Source organism: Mycteria americana, chromosome 2, assembly GCF_035582795.1.
Source record: "Mycteria americana isolate JAX WOST 10 ecotype Jacksonville Zoo and Gardens chromosome 2, USCA_MyAme_1.0, whole genome shotgun sequence".
NCBI classification, from domain to species: Eukaryota; Metazoa; Chordata; class Aves; order Ciconiiformes; family Ciconiidae; genus Mycteria; species Mycteria americana.
This window is the reverse complement of record NC_134366.1, coordinates 134944623-134964522: the sequence shown is the minus strand read 5'-3', so window position 1 is coordinate 134964522 and position 19900 is coordinate 134944623. Positions and strand designations below refer to the sequence as shown.

The window sequence follows — 19900 nt, the reverse complement described above, 5'->3', positions numbered from 1 at the left end:
GCATTATGCTGGCACCGATTTTTTTTTTTCTTAATGCAAAATCCTTCTGTAAAACTTGAGCAATAGATGCTGCTATTTCTGCCCTCTAAGCCAGACTAAACTGCTGATTACAGTGCAGAGTTTAAATTTGAGATGCATTTCTTCAAAACACATTTAACATTCACTTCTATAAAACCGAGCATCCCTGCTGGAGGCTTCAGGAAAACTTCTACTGACACACCCTGTTTTTTTCTTTAAACAGAGAATGCAGTCCCATCACTTCCAATATTTTAATGTCATAAGTCAAAACAAAATAAAGAAATAAATTCTTCGTATACGGACAGACTCCTGCGTCAACAGAAATTTCTCCATTTTTGTTCAGCATCAGCCGCACGGACAGATGGCTGGTGACAGTTGTTACTTGCTCAGGAAACATGAAGGACTTGTTCTCAAGCAAAATGTGTGCGTGCGTGTGTGTGTGTGTGTCGTGTGCTCTGCGGGTTTCTGGTACGGTGGAAGTCTGTTAACATATCTCTGTGTGTTGGGCGTGTGGGAGCTCAGTCCAGAGCCAGCAGCGGTTGGGTGTTCTCACTTTCCCCCTGGTCTTCGTGTTTCAGCGTGCCAGCTTCCACCACGGACTGGGACCTGAAAGCAAGAAGACACGCACGCTAGCGGAGGCTGCTGCAGGAGCACTCACCTTCCTGGAGTCCCTTTGCTTCTCTTTATGATTTTTGCTTTTGTCCATTTTTACCTTTATGGCTTTTTATTTCTTTTCTGTGGAATACAAAAGGAATTTGAGAAGCATTCCTTTGAATATGAACAGGGATGTGACTCATTGCATGTCTCAAATGCTTTCAAAATATTTAGCACTTAGCTACTATCCGTAATGCTGAACGCACTCAGCAACGTAAAGGCCTGATCCTGAGGTACCATGAGATCTGTTGATCCTTAATGTCTTCCTAGGCAAAACTGTGCAACTGCTTACTGGAATACTTTGCACAAGCAAAGTCATTTGTACAAGTGCTTGCAGGAGTGAGTCTTAGCTCATGGTTGTTACAAATCTTAAAAAAGACAAGTAGATAAATCACATTTTATGATGTAGGAGTTTAAGGAGCAGAAGTTTCATGAGTTACCCAAGATCAATGAAGAAGCCAGAATTAATATGACAACAAGGGAGCTTCTGGTGTGCCCAGTCCTGCAATTTATCTTTATCTCCTTGTCTACACCTCTGAAGGAGAACTTTATTCAGGGCTAGTCCATTTTAAATTCATTTCTGTCTTCAAGGTGGGAAGCATAGTTTATCCTTTGCTGCTAATGGACAAAAAAAACCCCAACACGTAAAAAATGAGTAAACACTAGAGAAAGTGGAGCATCATGATTTCTTGCAGTAACAACAGCTGAATGGGCTTAAACTAGTGGGAATAGTCAAGATTCTTACATTTTCTGTGGTCTGTGTGCTCCAGCATTTGCTCGCTGAGCTATGGAAGGAGGAACTGATGAGTTTATTCTTACAGAGATTTGTTATCCTCCATTTTCTCTGGTTTGGGCTAGGAGTCGCCTCCCAGTTTGGAGGCAATGAGCTTTAGAGCAAAATCACTCTGTGAACTGGGAACTTTTAAAAAGACAGCTTTTTCAAAGGTAGGGGTAGAATCATCCAGCCCAGGCATTTGCATAGTGCATAGTATCGTTTTAAAGAGCCAATTTTCTCATGCATAGCTTTTAGAATTAGGAGTAGCTCTCATTCCCTACAGGATGTGTTTGTAGTTCCCAGTTGTTCATTATGGTAACCTCATTATGGTAACCGTAAGCCTTAGCTATTCCATGAGATTAGATATCACCTCTCTTTTGATAAGAATCATTAATAAATTGCATCCTTTGCTACTGCAGCACTTGATCAGGACTGAATACCATGACTGTGAATAACTTGTATGATTATTTTTCTTATGCCTGGAGCTTTCGTTAAAGCATAATAAAAATTTTCCATTAAAAAAAATCTCCAAAGAGAAATAACAAAAACTGGATGCTCAATGGGAAGATTTTATGCCAAAATTTTCAAAGAATATATGTTTGCCCAAATGTTTTCACTGTGTATTTTTTTACAGTAATGTGACATGCATAATGTTTATGACTGCATTTTAATATAGAAAAGCAGCTGATTCAGGAGATTATGCAAAATGGCAATTTACATATTTCTAGTATGTGGCAGCAAACACTAATCATGTGGCTTTGAAACTGAGACAGAATGAATTCACATCGCAACATCAACAGGTTTTAATTTTCTTTTCTGGGCTACCAGATTAAATTATTATTAAATAGTGCCTGATTAATACTTGTCACCAACGTATCGTTTCTGTCTGACCCACTGCCCTACAGTGAATATAAAAAGTCGCAGATCCATTGCAGCATTTGCCAGCATACGGCAGAATGTTTCAGCTCTAAGTCAAATATGAAAAAACTCGTAATTCTGCCTTTTGTGCCTTTTGTGATCACTGCTGATTATCTCTGCTCTCATCTCATTACACAAAAAAATATTCTTGCATCTGTAACAGCAAGATACCAGTTTCGCCCCCATACTGGTACTCAGCTGCACGCCAGGTTGGGAGCAACATAATCCCAAACTCTGTATGCAGGTCCCATGCTGCTCCTCTTCACACAGGGCCAAAATAGCTGGAGCATCAAGTAAATGCATTGCAGCCCACCTGACCTCCAAATTCAAGATGCCAAATAATTCGAATGCTATGCCCAGCCCTTCTGAATAACGTGAAGAGGGACCCAGCTGAGATTTTAGTATCTGCCAAGCTCTGCAGCAACAATCTCTTCTCCTTTTCTGCTAGAAGCTGCTTAACCCCCTATCCTAAAATAAGCAGTTCAGGCATCTATCTGAAGGGCACAACAGTGACTTGAACAATCATCACTATTTTCTAAGACACCACAATAAAGGACTTGCTATTGTGTTTGGCTTTCCATTTTCCAAATGCATCAGTTTTTTGTTTGCTGAAAAATGTTTCCAGTTTTGTTTTTAACTTAAATTTTATGTAGGAAAAAAAATAAAATTACTCAATTCTCAACAAGATTCTAAAATACTTTTTTCATATTCTTCATTTGTGGTAAATATTAAAAATGTAGATGCTCAGAAAAGTATTTTGGCAGTATATATCAATGCAGCTCACAATCTAATGTAATAACGCAGCATGACAGAGATGTTTTACTGGCCTAGAACATCCTGGAATATGTATTCTATAGCTATACTTTATTTAGTGACAGAACAATTTGCAATAGGCCACTGTTGCAGAAAGCATTTTCAACTGACCAGTAACTATATTTTGCAGCTGTAGAAATGAATATAAGACAAACACTATTTGAAAGCATCTACTCTTTACATTGGTTTCATCTTGCTTTTGTGTATCTAACACCTATTCAGTTCAAGGAAAGCAGTCGTATTCCAGGTATGTGCAAGTTTACACAATATTTAGGGGGGGTTGTATGCTGACTCTAGTATTGAACCTAGGACTAAGACTAGTTTCTGGTTTAAAATTACTGCTACCTGTTTTAACTGCATTAACATTTTCTTCAGAGGACTTTACAATCAAGTTTCAAATTTTTAAGTAGAATCTGATCACGGTTCTTGAAAGGTGGGTATCTAACTCCACCTTAATCTCCTATTGAAAAATAAATTGCAGTCAGACACCAAAGTACCTTTGCCTTGACTAGTCCTTGTAATTTGCAACCATCTTTGCACTAAAAACACCAAAACACCCTCTTACGCAACAGTTTAAGCTATTTTGATGTAAAATGGTAAATGAGCAGTACAGAACTTTCCTTGTTTAGCAAGCTCAGTTTAAGCTTAGGCCCTGTAAATGCTGTGGATGCTGTTCTGTCAGTACCCTATGGCAAACAGAAGTTCACAGCACCAGACAAAAGCGGGTTTTTTGCTGCCTTTGCATATCAATGTGTACAAATACCTGATGGGGTAGAGTAGAGAACATGAAGCCAGACTCTTCTCAGTGATATCCAATGACAGGAGAAGAGGCAACAGGCACAAACTGAAATACAGGAACTTCCATTTTAACATAAGAACAAATGTTTTTACTGGGGGAATGGACTAACACTGGAACAAGTTGCCCGGAGAGGCTGTGGAGTCTTCATGCTTAGAGATATTCAAAAGCCAGCTGGACACAGTCCTGGGCAACCTGCTCTAGCTGACCCTGCTCTGAGCAGGGGGTTGAGTAGAAGATCTCCAGATGTTCCTTCCTCAACCTTTTTGTGATTCTGTGCCCACAGAAATACCAGCTTCTCTGAACCATTCCAATTCATGTTTCTCTATCCTGACAGGCCAATGATTTTCTTTCCAAGCTCATAATGCCTTTGGGGTGTCAAATTTGGCCATGTGTATGACATTTAGCTGCTAAATGTAGATACCTACTGCCATTTAAGGTACCTTAGGGTATCCAAGACAACCTTCTATGGCTGACTGTTATGACCCAGGATTTATAGAAGACTTATAGGGGACTCATGTCCTTCTGGAGTAACAGATGGAGACCAAGAGGACATCACAGTGCCTAAAATCATACAAGATGCCTATACTTAGGCAGCAGAGCCCCACCTGTGCTGTTGTTCCTGCAGGATGAATGCAAGTAGTTTGTAATGTTCAAGACATGTCCAAGTCATTTTGACCTGGGCCAGATATAAACTAATCACCTAAGCAGGAAATAGTAATTGCATTGGCCTTCACCTCGTGTCACTACGTTTTAGTCACTTGTGATTCGTCTCACCATTAGACATCTATGGTCAGTCTGTGCTATAAATGGCAGAGAGAAATAGACATTCTCAGGGTGCAATTTATCTGACCTGTTCTAAACATATGATTCATGGGTTACCTACATTCAGGTCCCCATTCTGATGAGTTCTCATCTGTTAACACCAGGGGGAACAGGTTCCATGATTTAGGAGGCAATGTTTACATATCATAGCCATGACCACCTCACACTATATTACCTTCAATACTCACCAGAAAGGTGGCACATGTCCTGTGTGTGCTGCAACTTTGGAATTATAAATTAGTATATTCGAATTCAAAACCTTCTGGCTTTCTTCCTTTCTCAGCTAAAAATTCTCAGTAACCAGTTTGGAAGATGCTAGGGTGTGGGGGATCTGGTTGAGTTAAATTTTAACACAAGCAGACAATTATTTGTATCACACCGATAAGATCACTGTGTAAGGCCCTGAGCTGGCAGACCCCATGCCTGTCCTTTAACATGATACATGCAGGAGACTTAGCTCCTGTAAAACTACAATGTGATCACTGTGGGCTGGGAACTAAGTCTGAAGTAGTTAACAGGCAAGTCAATGCCCATAGACTTTCCTAGCCTAGTTTCCAAGGCTAGATAACCTTGCTTAGGAGACTAAAATGAAAATGGAAAGAGAAATGAATTCTCAGTCTCGCTTCTGAAGCCTAGGTACCATTTGAGTGTGCTCCATTTAAAGTGTCAATCAAACCCCCCTTGGTTGTTTTACTGTTCAACAAGAATATTTGGAAGCCTGGAAAATCAACACTATCCAGCTGTTTCTCCAGCAGGTCAGCCATATATTTCAAATGACAGCACTGCATAGGTATGTACGTCAGTATCTAAGAGAGCAGATGGCTTTATGTGTGTGTGGTCATTTTATTGCAACTATCTCAAATTCAGTCAAAAAACGTGTCAGAAGACTGGATGCAGGCCTTCTAGCTGCACTGATTTCAGAAGGCTCTTGTCAGAATACAGCTGGAGTGCATCAGCTCACAGGAACTGACGTCTGTTGGGTATCAGTTTTGTTTCCCACAAAAAATAAAATACCAAAATCCTGTACTGAGCTAACAGTAACTGCCAGCATATCATGGCATGCTTGCCTTAAAAGACATCTTCCAGTTCTCTGATCCCTCATGTTATGCTTTCCATCACAGCGATGCTGATGTGCTGCAGCCCACAGGAGCGAGGACATATTACATTTGTGCCAGGCTTCCTTTGGAGGGTTTTGTGGAGGAAGGAGGAGGGTGGCATGTTTTCTTCCCCAAGTGCAGGAGGCTTCAAGCTCTGAGAGTGACATACTGCAGCCAATCAATCAGATCGTATCGTGTGACTCTATTCATCTGCCTCTCACCTCCCATCTGCTCATTTCCCTCTAATTCCCTTCCCATTTCACCAGCACCTCAGGGCTGTTCATCTCCCAATTATTCATTCCCTTTACAGAACATAATAAGCATTTTTTTAAAATCACACCCGTGAATTTTTGTATTGACAAGGTCTGAGGGGCTTTTCTTTCTCTGCCCTCCTCCCTCCCCATCAGGCTGCAGAGGAGGGTGCAGCACCCCAGACTGTGCTCTGCAGCACACCTCGAGTATATGTCTTCATCAGGTGGGAAAACCAAGGATTTTTTCCCTGGTATTACAGAAACAATGCAGCTGTGCAGGTGTGAAGTAATTGTGGTAAAAGATACCCTTTTAGTATTTAAAGCACTTGAAAATGAAATGCATGGGCAAGGAATCTTGAAAGACGTGTATGCTCCCGCAGGTGGTGCAGGCAGATGCGGGCAAGCTCTGCTCAGCGGTGCACAGCTCCAGCCCAGCAGCCATGAAGTGTGGCTCTCTGCCCAGGCTAATAAGCCCTGCTGAAATCTCTTGCTAATGCAACTCTGCAGCTTCTGCACTTACGCTGGCTCACAGCTCTGCATTAAGACAGGGCATCGTTGTGCTGCAGAGACCTGCCCAGAGGGGCAGCTTTGATACACCAACCGCGGCGTTTCAAAGAGATGAAGCAGCATCTGTGTCCGGGGGCACAGCTGAGCTGGTTAAGTGATCCACTGGTGCGGTGAGTCAGGGGGCAAAGCAACATGAAAGCTCTGGCTTAACCTTACTGCTAGCCCAGTGCTTAGCCCACAGGACAACAGTGACAAGCTGCTGTGCTTCACAAACAGGAGCTGGCTTTGTGGCCACCATGGCATCAGTGACCATCTTTCTCCCTGATGGTTAGCACATCCTAGGGAGAGGTCTCCGAGTAGTGCCGTGGGACATCAAAGCCAGGGGCGACTATGGCCCAGATCCGTGCTTAACTGCATGTGTGAGGAAGTCCCTGTGAGTGCATCCGCACCGCTAAAGAGGCGACTGCCGCAGAGTGAACCCCAGCACAAGACCCCTCGTCATCCCTGTGCCCACCAGCAATCTCCATGCCCCCCCTCTCCCGACAGCTGGCCCCAGCTACTTCTCCCCACCACAAGCCCTGGGCACAGCTCACTGCAGGGTCTGCACCGACGAGCAGCAGGGGCGACACTGTGCCGCATTTGGCTCTAACCACGGCCCGGCCAGCTGCGCACCCTGTCCCAACCCGTCCCTTAGCCCACACCCCAGGGGATGCGGAGCATACCCTTTGGCACTTGCTGTCAAAACAGTTCTCTGGTGGGCTATGGCACAGATCTCAGCTTACTGCAGACACTCTGAACTGCGAAAACATACAGAAATGCTTAAGTATTTGGCGTAGCACATCCAGTCTTATGCCTCAAAGCCACTGAGACCCAGAGGAGAGCGAGAGCCAGGCGCTGTGCAGGGCAAACGTGGCCAGACTTCTCTAGCAGAGGCTATCCCCAAGCAATACAGCCAGGAGTTGGTCTGTGCCACCAACCTTGGAATTAGGGCGCACATCTCGGTCTTTTTTTGTTTATCAGTGTGGATGTGCCTGATATCTCCTCCTCCTAAGTGCTTCTGACTTTCTGTGTCAAGATCTTGCCTCAGTCACATCCCAAGTCCAGGGCAGGGGAAGGGCGTGGGTGGGCGCTTGTCCTCTCCATTTCCTTTCTCTGCTGTAGACTGACTCCTCTACACACTTTTTTTTTCCAATAGAAGGAATAGGAGCACCTGCTTCAGACAGGAGCTCCTGGAAGACTCTTAATCCCCTGGGGTGCAATGTGTCACCCATCAAAAGGTAAGCCTAGTCATGAGGCCAAATAAAGACAACACTGCAGCAGCATTCAGCACCTATTTACAGCAGATTCGGCAAAAGCTGCTAACAAGCATGCAGGATATGATATCCAATGGCCAAGTAACGAAGAAAATTTGCTTCTCCCACTTTATGAATATTGCACACACACACATTCCTGTCATCACCATTCACGCTTTTCCTGCTCACCCCCAGTTCCTTGCCCACCAAGCACTCCCCCTAGCCCAACAGCTTCCAGTGCCTTTGCTCAGACACTCCAGTCCTTTACACCTGCCTCGTCCTTCGGTCTGCCCTTTTTGGTCCCATCCCAGTGATGCCAGCTCCCAGTGTCCCAAACAAACTTGCCACCACATCATAGTCTCTTCAATTCTGTGTGGCAGTAACGGGAAAGATGGAGCCCTGAGAGCAAAGGGTGTCGGTCTGCCTACTCCCCCGTCCTACATCAGATTTCCTGTCCTTAGCTAGAACAGCACTGCAGCACAAAAGCAACCCTGCAGATGTACTATTTAGGCTGGAAAGTCGAACGCTGCCACAGTGGGAAAAGCCGACATGGAGGCTGTGGGAGGAGCAGCCACTCGGCCAGGTGTGTGGGGGTGTTGTGACCCCGCATTGCACCCCAGCCCCAGCAGCGCGCTCTGTTCTTTTTCAGAGGGCTCTTTCCTCCCTCAGTGCTCAGGGTAGATAGTGCCAAGCTAATAAGTGGCTATTTATTTTGCTTTCTTCTAGCGGTTCAGCGTGTGGCTCTGTGACACATTTGCTGCATATTATTCCAAGGCTGCTCTGAAGATAGCCTTTGTTAATTCCCTCCTGAGCTTTTCTGTGGAGTTCATCAGCGCAGTACTTGTGTGCCTCTTAAATGCTAATTCATTTACTGCCATAGCACGACTGTGAGGGGTTTTTTTATTTGCATTTTGCATGTGGAGAGCTAAAGCGCAGTAAGATTAGGGTCCAAGTATTCCTCTAACGTGGGGTGCCCATTTCCCAGTGCCGAGGGTCTGATTTTGCAGAGTGCTCAGCATTACACGGCAGCTTGTGTGTTCAAAGCACATGTCCCATTGATTTCTGTTGCAGGTGAGCGCTGCGTATTTCTGGAAATTGGACCCCAGAGTCTATAGCTTGGCAGGCTGAAAATAAACAACGTGCAATCTCACCATCTGTGTGAAGTTTGGTTTAAGCGACTTGCCAGGCCAACGCAGGGACTTGGGGAGAGAGGGCGAGCAGGACCCACTTCTCCAGGGCTGCACCCAACAGGCTTAACCAAAGGATCACTCCTGGTCTCCATCAGCTCTCCCCTTAAGCATCCCCATTTGCTTGTTCACCAAGTGTGCTTCCTAGCCCAGCTGCTTCCAGTCCTTTATGCCTGCCTCATCTTTCAGTCCGCCTTGGGGGTCCCATCCCAGTAACCCCAGTTCCCAGTGTCCCAGCTGGGTTCACCGCTGAATCCTTATCTCCCCAATTCTTCTGCCAACAGTGAGGAGGAAGCATCCCCGAGACCATGGGGTTTTGGTCTGCCAAATCCCGGCTCCATGTCTTGCTACAGCCTGGCCTAGTGCAGGGAACATTGTTGTGATCACAAATAGAAGTTGTCATTACAAAAGCCCTCGGCACCCCATGACCTAGACAGGAGATGTGCCTTGTGGGCGTTGAACCATCAACCCAAACTGAACAAGTTTATTTATTCTGGGAGGCCAAGCTAAAGCACGAGGCAATCCTTAGGGTCATTAAATGCTAAAATTAAATATGTTTCCACAGAGCATGTGTGAATTGCCTTTCCAAAGGCTTGTAACTCAGCCAGATGTAGGTGGATTTTTCACAGGGCAGCAAAAGACATAAGGAGTGTAAAACCATTTGTTTTATTAAGTGTCATGTCTCTAATCTAAACTACTAAACTTTTGGCAAATTTATAGCCAGCTGAAGACATAATTTACAATGCAATATTTTAGGCAGCCTGAACAGCACTGGTTCTGCCATTCCCACCTCCAGCTTGTGTTTGTGCACCCGTGCACTGGTCACTGGTAATTGAGGGCTGTAAAGAGATGAAAACCATGCTGTCAATGCCCTCAGAGAGCAATCAATCTCCTGCCTTGTCCCAGGGGACCCCCAGCACCAAGCTACCTGTCCCTCCTGTCCTTGGTTCAGCTGTGGCTTTGCTACTCTGATCTCCTCCTTGGCTTCTCTCACTCCTGGCTCCTGAGGATATTCTGCACCCTCTCCCCTGCAGCCTCCCCGGAACCTGCCAACGTGCCAAATCCACCAGCTCCTTTCCATTTCTCTCTGATGTACTAGCAGAATTCCGGTCAAAAGCTATAAAACTGTTCAGCAGCTAATAATCTATGTTGCTAGGTAATGCATACATTACATGATATGCATGTCCCTGCGACACCTGCTTTACTGTCAAGACACGTCTCATTCATAACCTGCGTATGGGGGAAGCATCTCCACAGAAGCATTCAGAAATTCTCCATTGTTTGAAATAATTCATAATAAAATAGTGAATGTAAGTCTCGCACCATAGGTCTCACATATTAGAGAGCTACTTTAACGGAAAGCTTACATGGAGTCTTTCCCTTTTCCCCCAGCACATGTGGAAATGCACCCCAGCTACAAGCAGAGCAACCCAGGTGCCATCCATGGGCCGTGAGAAGTTTTCACACATTTTCATGCTGATTTTTATTTGCTGGTATTTTACTATTTCTGTAGTAAATTGGTGCTGACTGTGAACCAACATAAAACATGACCCATAAAAGCAGAAACATATGGCAAAGGAACATTAAGGTCACACCAAGGATAACAACTAGAAAGGTCTGCCTTGCACAGCCCAGCTGGGCATATGGAGGAACCAGTCTGGGTAAATAAAAACCTTACATAAGTCACCCCCATGAATGGCCCCTTTTGGATCTAAAGCTGTTCCAGTTGGCATTGGAGTATGCCAGTTGTGATACCCTTCTTTCCAGGAGCAGGATCCCATTTCTGAGAAGCAACAATCAGTTTCAGCAACAAGTTCATTTGAAGATCAGTCCTTTTGAAAACGTACACATCAGGAGGTAAGAATGGCAAACCCTAGTCTGTACTTTAAAATCCTTTCACTCTAATCTAGGACATAAAAATCCACGTGCTCTGACACAACAACATGGGGCAACGCATTCCAACAGGTTTTTTAGCTGCAATTTCAAAATGCCTAATATGGGGGCTTTTGATGGACCACTAGGCAGGTCATCGCATCTTTAAGTGCTCAAATTTCTACTTCACGGCAGGAAAAGTTAATGGTGTCTTGATGCATAAATTGTACATTTTCATAATTAGCATGCTCAGCTCTTCTTGAAAAGTTTTACCCTAACTCTGAATTCCCTGAGTCTCTAATGAGCTTGACTGGGTGATGGTAATGCTCTTGCAATCCACGTTATCCTAAGAATAATTTTTAACCCCAAATTTGATTGAAGTTATCCTTAATTAAACTTTGATTAAATGAATTTTATTAAAAAGCCCAGGTTGTTTGGTCAGAATATATATGTAGCTGTTAGGCAAAATTTTCTTTCTCTGCAGGGCAATTTTAAATTGCACGAGGTTTTCAGACCTGTTTGCACTGGCAGAAGGTTAAAAGCGAGCGCTCTTTTGATGCCTGGGAGAGGGAAGGAACAGTCATCTCCCAGGCTGTGCTTGGTGACTGCGCGGGGAACAAGCAAAGGCAGAGAACAGTCTTTGTCACTTGGACTGAAGAGCAAGTTCAGACATCAAGAAGTGACCCAGATGCAGCTGCAGAAAGGCAGATCTTGTAAAGAAAAACGAGTCACAGGGAGGCAATGTGCTACTGCAGGTTACTTGCTGCTGCTGGACCCAAGTGTAAAAGTAGAGTGACACTGGGGAAAAAGGAAACTCTTCAAAGAACTGAGCTCCTTCACATGTTCCCCAGTCACTGAATCCGTCTCTCCAATTGGGGATGCTCGCTCACTGGGGTTAGGTACCCAAATGGATACAGGCATGCTTCTCCCACTGTGGCTGGCCAAAAGACTCTGCCCTGTTGGCACAGTGATATGTTGAGAGCAGTCTCTGACTCTTTAACTGCTAGGCTTAACCATCATCCACCATAACTGTTCATTACGCTGCACACCCAGATAAAACCTCCAGCTGTTCCCAAAAACAACAGCTCATCAACGAAAACCAGCATGAGTGCCTCAGGCAAATGCTTTGCTTTTGTGTTAGCTCCCTGTTGACTAAAGCAACCCAAGGCCCCTTTCTGTCCATCAGGGCTCACAGAAGGTTTGGCCACAGCTGAAAGGGAGGTGATTTTCTTCCCTGTGCTCTGAATTTTCACACCATTTACATTGCTTTCAAATCCCACAGCTCGTAAGTGACAGGCTCGCTGCGTGGATGCAGACCGTTCAGAAGAGATGGCCCAAGACAGGGGAAGTGTCTGTTGCCATTGCTGCTCCCAGGATTATCAAACGGATGCGACCGAGCTCTCGGATTGAACTGACTTTGCTATTACTGTATTAATGCTGGTTTGCATTTTTATTACCTTGCCCATTTCAAACTTCACTGAGCTGAATCTTAATAAACAGATATATTCTGAGTGGATTTTTGTTATTGTTGCTTTTTCTTTTCTCCCCTGGCCATTAGGACTCATTATGTGGAGTCATCAGCTGTTTTGCTTTGTTTCCCATCTGTTCATACAGTACTTGGGTTCTGGGATTTTTCCCAGGGTGTGAGATAATACTGCAGATGGGAGTGCAATTTCCACTGTTTTGATTTTGCCCCAGTGGGGCTTCGTGTGGCTGCTGGTGGAAAAATGACAATTGCAATGGTTTTGATTAAAGATTTTCCATATTATAGAAACTTGTCAAATCTCAAGATTTTCAAGATCATGTTGCTAACTAGAGTCAGTGGCAGTTTTCTTCTAAGAGGATTTTCAATCCTGTCCCCATCTACAACGCCTCCATTCTATGAAGTAAACAAGGCCTCTTTTTTGAGAACAAATCTTGCGCAATTTCAAGTCACAGGAAAACCCACCCCTGCCTGTGGTTGGGGAGAAGATAGTGTTCTGGTCCCATTGCTGTAAAGGGGAGCAGAAATTGGAACCTAATGAGACTTTGAGGGGCATCTAGTCTCCTGTGACCACTTAGGATAAGTGATATCAGACCTTTCACTCGTGTATCAGTTAGGTTGTCATATTGACCAGCTGTTTCGGTATCTCACTCCTCTGAAGACTAGCAAACCTACTCCTCTAATTTGCAGCCAAGGTATACTTCGGTCGGTTTATACCCATTTGATCTCATGCCTAAGTTGTCCTTTTTCTCAAATACCTGTTCTCTCTCCCCAGTTTTTATTCCCTCCTGTATTTGTAGAGAACGATCATACCCACTTCAACCTTTGCTCTGTGAGGCTGAACAAACCACTGTCTTCCATAGCTTCTTGCTGGAAAAATTTGCTCTCTGCTCTCCTCACCCTCCTTGCAACTCTCAGATGAACTTGTTTCAATTTATATGCATCTGCCCTGATGACAGGAGCCAAAGCACTGCTGTCAGTCCTGAAGCAAACGTATGGGCACGTACCTGCTCCAGCTTCGCTCCCTCCCACTGCTGCTTGGTGCCGCATTTTCACCTGGTCTGCATTTTGAGATTTACTTTAATTTTCAGGTGATGACTTCAGTTTGGTCTCAGGCACATCTTGAAAATGCCCTCTTTCTCCCCTTCTGCATTCATTTTCTAACATAGATTAAGTGGCTACAAAAGTATTTTGGTCAGTTATTCTCTGATTCCATTTCCTGGCATTTTTCTTCCAGATCTATAATTCTTATCTTGATTTCTCAGCATCTCTGCTACTAAAATTGCTAGACACTATATTTGGAGTATGTTGTGCTCAGGGTGAGCTTCTCTGTAGGTGTAGGACGGCAGTACTACATTTCACAGGGACACTTCTCTGTGGTCACAGTGCAAGACTCCAAGCTATTCTAGCAGCATTGAGCTCCAAGGTTAAGAAAGCTTTAACACAGCACTGGTGGCAGGTCTAGCGAGGACGTGCTTGTATGGCTTTACAGCAAGTGGCCGCAGAGCCAGGAGGGGCAACCTGCAATCCTGCACCTTGTCACGCAGCAGGATGGTGTTCCGGTGGGGGGAACAACCACCGTCCCCCCAGCCTCCAGGGTAAATCCACCTCTCATAAGCATTGTTCTCCCCTGCAGCTAATTACTGGGCAGGTAAACCTGCAGTGATATCTGGGAAGTCAGAGAGGAGAAGACCCATAATTGTTCAGCAAGGCTTTTCATCCTTAAATTACAGAAACCCAAGAAGGCTCAGTCTTCATATATTTACCCCTTTCAGAGGAACATTAAGTGCTAAAGAAAAGGTCAGCCACCTTTTTTTTGTTAAACCCAACATTTCAGCATAGAAACATATACAAAATTATTGTGTTTACTCAAGAGTTTAAAGATTTTTACACTGTGAGTGGAAGAGGAGAGGAGAGATTTTTATCGAAACTGCAAAATTGCTTTAATCAGGGAAAAAATGATAGGGCAATTGTGAGGGAATTATATTTAAGATGAAGACTAATGCTAGGAGATCACCTGTGCCTAGTGTAAACCTCCCTGGAGTATCCAGGAATCTCAGCCATGGCCTGAGACTCTCATTGTGTTAGAGATGTATGAACGTAAAGAGGCAAGGAGGGGGGATATATAAAGACAGGTAATGCTGGTAGAAGTCTGTAGACCTTTTAATAGGCCTTAGATGATACAAATCTGGTTTAATAAATCTAATAAAGCACACAATTATGCTTCCTAAGTGTAGGCTTTTACCTCAAGTTAGGCCAAACCGTAATTTCAGGGAAAGAAGAATCAACGCAAATACTCACAGGAGAAAATCTATCAAAGCAGTGAACTCTTCACCTCTAACAGCTAGTAATGACCACAGGATACAAGATCAGATGGTTCACTTAGCTGCCGAGTAACGAAATTAGGCTAAAAGTTAGATCTAGCCTGCCCAGAGGCAACATGACAAATTAGATTCATCCACTCACCATATTTGTATTAATGCACTTTTGTATTAGTGAACAGATTATAAAAGAAGGCTTTGCCTGGAGGCAGGGTTTTCTGGCGCTGAACTCATTTTCAAGCTGAGGTTCTCCCCTGAGGGCACAATAACACCCTCCCTTCTTTGCAGCCGAGGATCTGATCCTCAGCAAAGATTTACCTGTGAACAGCTCTTAACACCTTGGAGCTTTAAAAACTGCAGATTTCTTTCTATAAAGCTACATAAATTGTATACTCTTGATATATGTTTTAATAATAATGGAATATTTAGTTAGCATCTTTCTAAAATCATTCAGTGTGTTCCACTGCTAATATTTAAAAAAAAAAAAAAAAAAGTTGTTTTAAAATCAGCTCTCTGGGACAGACTCTATAAACTCACCCTGGCTCTGAGTCTAGGCTGGCAGTCAGCAGTGAGAACTGCTGACTACGCAGATGGCCACCTCTCTTCATGCCATGGCTGCAACTCTGCAAAAGGTCATAGCCCTGCGGTCTCGTGGCCCTGTGAGCCGTGGGGCTCACAGCACTTAACGTCAGTTGTACGTGTGCATGTTTCCAGCGCGAGGCTTCACTTTGCAGCGTGGCATCCCTCTGACCTGGGAGGGAGCCGTGAATCAAGAATGCATTTCTTTTTCCTCTGAAGATGAAAGACTTTTAAAATTAATTGCATGACATTATGGCTTGTCTCTGTTGTCAGCTTTGATTTTGCTGTGACAAAATGATGGCCGCTCCCTGTCACACAGAGTGACGCCGTGTCTGTGAGCACCGCACTCCTCAAGTGGCACTAGCGAGTTAAAGCATCGCTGGGATCTGCATTGAAAGTAGTTTTGAGGAGTGTGGTGCGGAGGGTGAGGCAAGGGCAGATGTTACACTCCTGCAGGGGAGCCAACCCGGCCATCGCTCGCTGCAGCTGGTGGTGGCTTTGCCGTGCCACCCACAAACCTGTGCCAGGTATCCAGCCCACCTCACCCCATCCCTGCGACCAGTGCAAATTACCCCTGGGATACTCTCGAGAGGGTGACACTCTCGAGAGGTGTAATTTTAAGGATTCGGAGCTGAATGCACAACCAGTAGAGCTAAAATCAGAGATCTTAAAAGGGCAGCTCTGCTGCCTTAGCAGGGCTGGATGGAGAAAGCGGGAGCAGAAGCAGCAGGAAGAGACTAACCCATTTTCCCTTTAGAGGGCAGTGGTGTTCATCGGACAAAAGCTGCATTTCCAAGGAGGTAAAACCCTTATCGCTAATAACTGGGGTCAGCAGCACCATAGCAGGCAGCAAGTAATAGGAACCAGCACTGAAAGGGTGCTGCTGGCCGCACTACGCTGTACAGAAGAGCATCTCATTCTGATACACTTTCTGTGATGCAATGTGCAGGGGCTCGTTAGTTTCCCCTTGTTTATCTTCACAGTAATCAGCCGAGTAATTACGGTCCCACAGAGAGGCTTCCTTTCTCCTGCCACACCATGAACGTGGGAGTCCGTGGTGAAGCGCTTCTTACCGTCAGTGTTTGCCAAATTACAGCCTCTCTCCAAGCCAGATAAGTCCTTCCTGCTAGATTTATGCCAAACCGGTTTGGGAAGCCAAATAAGAGAAGATTTCAAAGGCAGTACTAACCTCTTCATGGGTTTGGGCGAGGCCTCCCGCTCCAGGTTGGAGGACGCATGCTTCACATGCATGGCGTTGTAGGAGGTGTGGGTGTACTCGTTTTCGTCGCTGTAGTCGGGACCAAGTAACGTTCGAGCCCACGTCCCCATGTCATACGGAGGAAGAGTCCCCCCGAATTCAGAGGGCAGGCATTCAGGGTGTATTAGCTGGTGAAGGCTGTTCAGGTTGTTACCATGAAGAAAGATCTTCAACAAATAAAAAGAATGTTCAAAGTCATCATCAATTCCTTACTTCAGTAAGTACAATAATAACAGCACTAATGAGGTGTGGAGCGTCATTAGTTGACGCTGCAGTTTCAGGTGGGAATTTCTGAAGCGCTCAGGGCCGGTGCGGGCGGGCGGGAGGAGGGGGATTAGCTTTGGGGTGTGCAGCTGAAGAATTAGGCTGGCACCGTAAACATTTCTGAAAATCCTGATGTGCTTACTTTTGGCACATGACACTTTCACTTTCTTAAGTACCAGATCAGGAAAAGTGCAAGTCAGGAATAATGACCGATTAGTGCTGCTCTAAGAGGATAGAGGCTTGTACGAAGAGCGGTGAGAAGAAAAGGGAGGCAGTGGAGCTTACTGAAAGACGATGTGAAGAGTAGGTCCTCAGTGTCTGAGAGGGCAACCCAGCCCTGCACCCTGGGACTGACGTTTCCCAGGGGTGCAGGTCTGTGTGGCCACTTTGCACTGCTCCAGCGACATTTGTCTCTCTAATCCCTCTTTGCTTTCAGGCTGGTGCTGCCCTGGCCAGACACACCCCAGGGTGGGCTCTGGGGCCTTCTGAGAGATGATCCAGTGGTTGTTTGATAGACTGCAGAGGACAAATGGCCAAGATGACTACAGGACCACAGTTCACATGGGGTTCAGTGGGGAAGACCTGCCTCTTCTGCAGTGTGAGCAAACATCCTTCAGGCATGGGCATTTTTTGTGGAAACGAGTGCGTTGCCACCATGTGAGAACAGTCCACTTGCTGAAGGAATGAAATAGGAAATTTTACTCCCACAAAAAGAGCTGAGCTGAAGTTTCCCTCACTGCAGGTGACTTCAGCCAGGCCTGATAATCCCTCCGCATTGCCAATTCTCTCTGTCCCTGAGCATGTCCCATTAAAATGTGTCTACACTTTGTTAGTGATAACAGCTTTCTAGTCCCTGGCTGAGTTATTGATCCAATCCATACCATTGCAAACTCTAAGTTTTAATAACAGCAGCAATTCTCTGAGGCCATATGAAAAATGCAGAGAGAAAAAGAAGGAAGAAAAGAAAGCAGACACCTACTCAGTTACTCCAGCTCTGCATCTTCCTATCCCCCCCGGCCCCGTCTAATTACCCTTTTCCTTGTCTTGTCTTTGAGGAACGGTTTGATTAACGTGTACAGGGCATGGATGTACCAGGGCTGGTTGACAAAATGGACTCCTCCAAAACGGGCAGGAAAGCTGTCCTACAGAAAGAAAGAAAAGGAAGGCAGTTAATAGATGCAGTGCTTTAGCCCGGCAGTCAATAGGATGAAAGTCAGAGGAAGAAGTCTGCCTCTTTCCATCTGCAAACAAGCACTGGCTTTGCTGGGAGGGGGCAGGAGGGAGATGGAAAAAGAAAGATGCCTGGAGACGTTTGCATCAGTTCCTTCTGTTAGCAGACGCAGTCCCTTCTCCCCTCCACACACTAACGCATCAATTGCTGATGATTTAAAGTAGGGTCTCCAGACGCTTCGCCTGAACGTTTTTTAACTCCATCAGGGCATCTGACTCGGCTGGGATGGGAAGCGAGAGGGGGCTGATGAGCACCGCTCCCTCGAGGGGAAGCTTTCTAATTTCTCATTGTGCGGCGTAAGGCAAGCCCCCGGTTCCCACGCACATCGCTGCACACAGCTCACCTTTTCACCCTTCGGCCTCCCTGCCTCCCCCCTGCTAAAATCATCATTACAATGGCTGACCTTTCGGGGTGAGCGAGCAGCATATTATGGGGAGGAGGATGGGTGGGAAACGCTGATAAGTGAAGGTGTAGGGAGAGTGCACCATGACGGCACCATGGAAACTGCTGGAGCCCAGCGCTCGCTGCCGGGCTGTGCACAAACACCCTCGCCATTAGCATGCAGGTAGCGTCCCGCCGGCGAGGTGTTTGCAATAGCGTCCCACTCCCCTCAGCCAGCGTGGCACGCTTAATAAAAGAGGAGGTTGCTGGCGTGTCTTTAAAGGTTATTGTGTATTCTAATGGGCATTTTGTACCTACACTCTCATCTAACAAATGTCAGTCAGGGAAGAGCCTAGGATTTTTTCGCTTGCATAAATAGCGGGACGACCGCCGCTCCTGCGTGCAAACACGCTTCCAGTGAGAGGAGAGGTGCCTGTCTCTCCCCCGTGAAGGGAAATCCTGATGAAGCCGTCCTCATCCTGCCTGTGCTCCTAACCCCTACAGCTCAGCATATAAAGACAGAGCATAATCAGGTCTCTTCCTTCAGGGCTTTGGCTTCGGGACTCAGGCAGGTTCGTTCCCCCCACAATTAGCATGGGGTATCCTGGGGCTTTCTCTCACCTTCCTCTGGAGCATCAGAGATTGAACACAGCTGGTGAGGATATGGGGTGGATTTGTGAGACGATATGGAAAATCCCCTTATACACCTGCTCAGTATAGTTTCTGCGCCACTTCAAGGTCAAATTATTTCCCAGATTTAGCACTATGTAGGCTAAATCTCCACCACCTCCTACCACCCAAGGCAGATTGGCAGGACTCTCTGTGCTCTTTAGCCCTGGCCATGGATGGCCCTGGCAGTCACCTTAAACCATACTCGGGTAATGTTTGTGAGCGGTCACAGGCATTAAGTGATACCTTTTTCTTTTGCTATACAGCAGTATAAGCCACTTACACCTCAGACACGTCAGTTTATCTGAAATCATTACAAATCTCAATATTGGATGCGCCGTACAAGACTAGTGGGTAGTCAGGCCAGGACGCAGGAGGCCGAGCAGTGCAATGTAACAGGTGATCCCATTTTAAATCCCAATAAACTATGAGCTGAGCTTTTTAAGGATGGCACACGCTCTCCTGAGGTGTTCATTCACTATAAAGACAACTGTATTTCCATTGCTGCTGGAATATTCGTTAGAGTTTAGGGATGCAGCTCTGACTGATATAAGCTACTGAAGTGCTGCAGATTACAATGACTTCAACTGGGCTGTGCTGAGAAACAGCTGCAGAGAATCTGAGCCCACCTAGAAAACACATTGACCAACAGACGTATGAAGTTAAGCCAAAAGTGATTTTTCTACCCCATGACAACCTAACATTGGGT

The 19900-nt window shown here is 45.5% G+C and overlaps 1 protein-coding gene across 1 annotated transcript in view; it reads right to left on the bottom strand.

Annotated features, from left to right (window-relative positions):
- Positions 1–536: 536 nt before the first annotated feature.
- Positions 537–19900, bottom strand: part of CLVS1 (clavesin 1) — a 94277-nt gene continuing 74913 nt past the window's right edge. Inside the window, exons 3-5 of the mRNA XM_075495720.1 lie at positions 17942–18052; positions 16578–16813; positions 537–624 (exon numbers count right to left, since the gene is read on the bottom strand). Coding sequence (XP_075351835.1) covers positions 537–624; positions 16578–16813; positions 17942–18052 — 435 coding nt within the window. The remainder of the gene's footprint in view (positions 625–16577; positions 16814–17941; positions 18053–19900) is intronic.